General features: G+C 42.4%; 1 protein-coding gene across 1 annotated transcript; it reads right to left on the minus strand.

The window, feature by feature from the left end:
• Positions 1 to 4,554: 4,554 nt before the first annotated feature.
• Positions 4,555 to 6,363, minus strand: LOC110523410 (claudin-4). Its single transcript, XM_021602087.3, has 2 exons — positions 6,218 to 6,363; positions 4,555 to 6,083 (listed from the first exon to the last, which is right to left on the minus strand). Exons 1-2 carry the CDS (start codon positions 6,265 to 6,267, stop codon positions 5,435 to 5,437), a joined length of 699 nt encoding a protein of 232 aa, XP_021457762.3. The 5' UTR covers positions 6,268 to 6,363; the 3' UTR covers positions 4,555 to 5,434.
• Positions 6,364 to 6,775: the final 412 nt, after the last annotated feature.

The raw sequence follows: 6,775 nt of genomic DNA on the forward strand, positions 1-6,775 counted from the left end.
TTAACAGTTAAGGCTACTACAGTAATTTATCTCAGTAGGCTAGATTATGGAGAAGGCTGTGATCACCTTCTCCTGCAATTCAGAGCGTTCCTGCATGTGTCCATTCCTGTATCTGCAGGAACTCCTCTTTATACTTCTATTGGTCCATTTTTAAATTAGGACTCCGGTACACATGTGGGAGGCGGCGGCAATACACCTTATAGGATATCTTCCGATATAAAAATACCAAAAAAAGGACGACACTGCTAGCTAGCTAAAACACCGGTTGAAAGTGTCCTTCGTCCCTGCCTACTGAGCACTGCCTTCCTGTAGTTCTGTTAATGTTACGTTTGTGGCTTCTGTGTCTGTTTTGTTCATTACATCACCTCCTCACAGCTTTAAAAAATAGAGGGGTTAGGTGCCTGTTATATCTGTTACATCTGGCATCCAACGCATCAACAGATTACACATACATTTTAAGATAAAACGTTGCACATTAATTATACTACAATGATGTCACAGCCTAAACGAAAAACTCGGATAATACTTGTAATTTCATTTTGACCCACATTTCAATCGCATAGACAAATAAGGGAAATGGAGAATATCAAAAGTGTCACTTAAACACAAGCCACATGCAGGAACCAATGGGACGCTCGAGGGGGGGAGGGTGCGGCGATCAATGTATGAATGTCCACATAGTGGAATACACAGAATTGCGGACCGAAATCACACACTACTGAGGGATTCGATTATCTGGCCCGGGTTACCCCGGAGGTTGCACCTGGTGAAAAGTGATAGCATACTTTTTGGAACCGGGCTGCCACCGGGGTGGTGCCCTGTTCAAAGCTCACTGCGCAGTTGGCTCAAAACAAAAGTGACGTGGCCTGAGCTAGATTAAGGACATGGAGTAAAGAGGTGGATTCTGTTTTCACATACAAAGGTGATTGCTTTTGATACAAACGCCTTATCTGCCTTCCCAATGAAAACTAGTTTGACAATTCGAACATATATTTTATGGAAAAAATATGTTGTATGTTTCTAGACGATGCAACATGCTGCCTTGTAGACAACATGACCGAGCGCTGCAGATCACTGTTCCATTTGAGACTGGCGCTCCCCGGCACCGCTTTTGCCCATTGACCTGTGCACGGCGGCTCAGGTTATTATAACATAAACCACGTGATAAGCGTATGATGACGTCACACTGTTGACGTCTGCATACTTCGTTAGCTAACAAGCACGTTTGCGAAGACTAGAGTTTACTTTGTACTTTCGTTAATCATATTTCTTGTTGAGTTAACTGAATAACGATTATTTTTCTTTCACGTTCCGAATGTAAAATTGACTGGTTGCAGTGAAGAGTTGTCGGTTATATCACGATTCCAGGACAACACAGCAGCATCGGGACTCTTAGCTTTCCTTCACTGTGGGCCAAATCATCAAAAGCTTTTAATGGACACAGCAAACACCACTTCTACAGAGACAATGTTTGACTGCAAGGACAGTTTACATATAGACAGGCAACTGCGTCAGAGAACGTTGGAGAAAGGGAAGAAAATTGCCCCAATCTCTGATAATTATGATGGTGGTGTTGATGATGGTGATGATTATGATGATGGTGACGATGATGCCTGTGACAACAGTTCTAAAACCAGAGACAAGCCCTACCACTGCTTAGACTGTGATAATAGTTTTACCTGAGTCAATCATTTTAAAAGACACAAGAAAACACATAGTAAAGAGAAATCTCACCAATGCTCTGATTGTGGTAAAAGCTTAACTCGACCGGAACATTTGAAAAAACACCAGCGAAGCCATATGACTGACAAATCATACCATTGCACTAACTGTGATGAGTGTTTCTCTAAAGCAGCACAACTAAGAAGTCACATGAAAGTGCATGCCGGGGAAAAGCCTCACCTCTGCACCGACTGTGGCCAACTATTCCAGTCATTACTCGTGTTTGAAAGATACCAGCAGAAACATGCTGGAAAGATACTTCACCAATGCTCAGACTGTGGTAAAGGTTTTACCAGAGCCTATCACTTGAGAAGACACCAGCATACACATAAAGATAAGTCTAATCACTGCTCTGATTGTGGTAAGAGCTTCACTCGATTGGAACATCTAAAAAGACACCAGCGGAAACACAAGGAAAAGACACGTTACCACTGCTCTATGTGTGAGGAGAAGTTCTCTACACAGGCAATGTTAAATAGTCACCTGCAGGTACATGTTGGAGAGCTACCTCACCATTGCTCTGACTGTGGAAAGGCGTTCTGGAGAGAAACCATACATTTGTTCTGAGTGTGGGAAGAGGTTCTCCCAAGATGGCGACCGGAAACGACACCAGATAAGACACCACCCTGACCTCTGACCTGAAGAGGACTGCAGGCACAGACAGGCTTCAGTAGAGGCACACCGATCCCAAATCCACCCTCAGCCCCTACCCTACTAGCTCATACCCCCTAGCCCCTATACCAGGGGGTGGCAAACTCATTCCTGGACGGTCTAGTGGTTTTTATTATTTCCTTTCCATTTGTGTCCAACTAACACCTAGACAACCAGGTGAGGGGAGTTCCTAATCAAGTTCAAGGGAGAAGCGACAACCCGCAGACATTCGGGTGTCCAGACATTGAGTTTGACTTAATGGCTACATTTGACTCATCGCATACTGCTGCTACTGTTTATTATCTATCCTGTTGCCTAGTCATTTTATTTCTACCTGTATGTACATATCTACCTTAATTATCTCAAACCTGCACATCGACTCAGTACTGGTACCCCCCCACCCCCCTCGTGTGTGTGTATATCATTTGTATTTTTTTTTCTATTTTTTCTTCTAATATTTGTCTATTTTTCTCTGCATTGTTGGGAAGGTTCCATAAGTAAACATTTCACTGTTAGTCTACACCTGTTGTTTACGACAATGCACCACTGCTCTATACCCTCTACCCCCTAGCACCTAATCCCTAACCCCTAACCTGTAGTGAAAATCTGATAAATTGTTCACCCATTGTTAAATTCTATGTCAGGATGTTTGTTTTTCCATTTCCTCCTTTAATTATACATTGCTATTTGAGATGTGCTGTACTGTGTTCAGAGAACAGTCCTGTAGTTCTCCCTTTCTGTTAGACTCACATTTGCTGCTTTCCAAATAACATTTGACAAACGTTTAGGCCACAGGGTAATAAATGTTTGTGGACCACTGTTATTAGTTTGTGTTTTTCAGTCACTTTGATTCAAGTTTAACAACCAGTAATACATTCATCAGTCCTTGTTTATGTCATTGTAAACCAGAAGTTGAAAGTTGGGGTGTGCTGAGTTAGCAGAGGCTACGATTACACACAGTCCTATGTTTATGTATTCACAGTGCTTTCGGAAAATATTCAGACCCCTTCACTTTTTCCACATTTTGTTACAGCCTTATTCTAAAATGTATTAAATTATTTCCCCCCCTTATCAATCTACACACAATACCCCACAATGACAAAACAAAAACTGTTTTTTTTTTACATTTTTGCAAATGTATTAAATATAAAAAATCTGAAATATCATATTTACACAAGTATTCAGATCTTTTATTCAGTACTTTGTTGAAGCACCTTTGGCAGCAATTACAGCCTCAAATCTTCTTGGGTATGACGCTACAAGCTTGGCACACCTGTATTTGGGGAATTTCTCCCATTCTTCTCTGCAGATCCTCTCAAGCTCTGTCAGGTTGGATGTGGAGCCAGGATCAAGGGAAAGATGAATGGCGCAAAGTACAGAGAGATCCTTGATGAAAACCTACTCCAGAGCGCTCAGGACCTCAGACTGGGGCAAAGGTTCACCTTCCAACAGGACAATGACCCTGAGCACACAGCCAAGACACTGCAAGAGTGGCTTTGGGACAAGGCTCTGAATGTCCTTGAGTGGCCCAGCCAGAGAATGGACTTGAACCCGATCGAACATCTCTGATCTGTGCCTCGATACAATCCTGTCTCGGAGCTCTACGGGCAATTCCTTCGACCTCATGGCTTGGTTTTTGCTCTGACATGCACTGTCAACTGTGGGACATTATATAGACAGGTGTGTGCCTTTCCAAATTATGTCCAATCAATTGATTTACCACAGCTGTAGAAACATCTCAAGGATGATCAATGGAAACAGGATGCACCTGAGCTCAATTTTGAGTCATTGCAAAGAGACTGAATACTTATGTAAATAAGGAATTTGTGTTTTTTGTTTTCAATAAATGTGCAAGAAGTTCTTAAAAACGGTTTTCACTTCATCATTATGGGGTATTGTGTGTAGTTTGATGAGGATCATTTTTTATTTAATCAATTTTAGAATAAGGCTGTAATGTAACAAAATGTGGATAAAGTGAAAGGGTCTGAATACTTTCCGAATGCACTGTATATTGTATGTTTGTGTGTGTGGTAGAAGGTCAATGTAGAGAAACCTCAGTAATGCAACTGGAACTGTATTGTGAACTGTGCTTAATAAACAGTCAATAGTACATACTATTAGAATAAAAATAGCCTAATGCACATGTAACAGACAATAATACTACACAGAAACACAAGGGGGTTTGTGATTTCATTTTTATTATAAAACATCAATTGCCCAATAGTTTAAAGAGGGCCAGGAAAACAGATAGGTCCACAATCAGCTAGTTATACAGTACAATACAACAGCATTCAAATGCAAATAAGCTCATTTGATCATCATATGAGGGCACATTGTTCTGAGTAGCATTCACTGCTTACAAAGGACACGTCCAGTGTGGGAACCTAAAGTTATTAACTATGTTGAAAACCAGTCCCTGCTTCTATGTATGTAGCTATTTACAACTTACATGCAGACACTAAAGCCAGTTGAGAACAATAGGCTTTATTCACAGAGCACACAGACTTGACAGACCACTCTGGCCAGACAATAGCCTAGTGTCAAATGATAACATCAACATTTAAAACATCTTTACCTTTACCTTTAGCCTATATAATACTGATGAAATAGTAATATGCAAATACAAGAGTTTATAAAAAACGCTACACAATGGATAGCTTGAAGATCAACCAAAAATGTAACCTTGGTTAGCTGCGCTCTCGGTGTGTATGGCTTCATTGGCAACATTTCTGTTTTTATTTTCTGGTCGCCAGACCCCTACACAACGGTGTAGCCTACAACACACAGAAATATATGTTCGAAAAAAATATACACTGATTTCAAACTGAGGAAGTTAAAGTTTGGTGAAGTCGGCATGCATAACAGACAATCAAACCAAATGAAAAAAATTATCCTGATATCGTCTAGCCTACACATAATTTCCCTTATCAAAGCCTCCGTTCTAGGTGACCACAATAAAGATAACGTATGTGATGGGCATCAAACAAGAAGGGTAGACATTAACTTGTCTGTCCGGCTCCTGTGGCAAGTTTGGATGTGCGCAAAACTCTCTTTTCATCACCTACACATAATGTCTCTTGTCGAAGTCTCCGTTGGCCGAGATGGTCTTGATGGGATAGGCACTCTTGCCTCGCTGGGGACAGGAGCAGCACAGCATGGTTCCCCCCAGAAGGAGCAGGGCTGTGGCGGCCCAGCCGATATAGATGGCCGCTCCTATCTCCCTCTTCTTGGACGAGGACACATCTGGGTTGTAAAAGTCTACTATGATGTTATTGGCCATCCAACAGAGGGGAACCAATACCAATAGACCGCTGATTATGTAGACCACCCCACCGGCGTGCACCACTTTTGCTTTCACCAATTCGGTCTTGATACAGTTAGTGCACTGCGCCCCGGCAATAGTCACCGCCAGCCCCGCCACCCCAAGAACCGCCGAGATCACCGTGAGGGCGCGCGCTGTCTGCAGATCATGGCTGAGCGCCAGCACCGAGTCGTGCATCTTGCACTGCATCTGGCCGGTGCTCTGCACCACGCATGACATCCAGAGCCCGTCCCAGTTGGTCTGCGCGACCACGATATTCATATCGATGAACGCCGTCACCTTCCACATGGGCAGCCCGCACGCGATCATGACCAGGAGCGAGCCCACTAGGCACAACCCCATCCCCAGGAACTCCAGACAAGCAGAGAGCATGGTGAGCCTTTTTCTTCTTCAAATACAAAGAGGAGATTGAACAAAAATTTCATTTAATATCCACTAGAATATCAGAAAAATATTTTCTCCTATTCGCTGTAGAAATGTTAGGCTTATAATATATGAACTAAAATATGTTAGGATATTAACCTGTTTAGTAAGGTATATAGGCTCTCTAGCAGGACAGGATCTATGTACATCGCTGTCTGAATCCACTCTGTGCAGGATGGGGTGCGGGGTTTGTCATTTGTGGGACGGCTATTCGTACGCCACAGTTCAGATCAACAGTTACACTTATATGTCAAAACAAAGTGGACAGACTTTGAGCCAACCGGCGGCAAGGGCATTCTCCGCTTCAGCCAATGAGCAGGCAGAAGTTGCATCCAGGGAGACAAGAGTTCCGTGAGGAGAGATGGTGTGTGTGTGGCAGTAACAGAAAAAACAACAACAGATGTGCAGGTTGCCCCATGATTGACCAGGCTCTATATGAACTACAGTCTACCTTCATTGTATTACAGAAATTAGTATTGCAATTAGTATTGAATGCAGGTAAAACTAAGTACAGTTGAAGTCGGAAGTTTACATACACCTTAGACAAATACATTTAAACTCAGTGTTTCACAATTCTTGACATTTAATCCTAGTAAGAGTTCCCCGTCTTAGGTCAGTTAGGATCACCACTTTATTTTAAGAATGTTAAATGTCTGA

The sequence above is a fragment of the Oncorhynchus mykiss genome, chromosome 5 (genome assembly GCF_057628025.1).
Source record: "Oncorhynchus mykiss isolate SJ-2025 chromosome 5, ASM5762802v1, whole genome shotgun sequence".
Taxonomy (NCBI): Eukaryota; Metazoa; Chordata; class Actinopteri; order Salmoniformes; family Salmonidae; genus Oncorhynchus; species Oncorhynchus mykiss.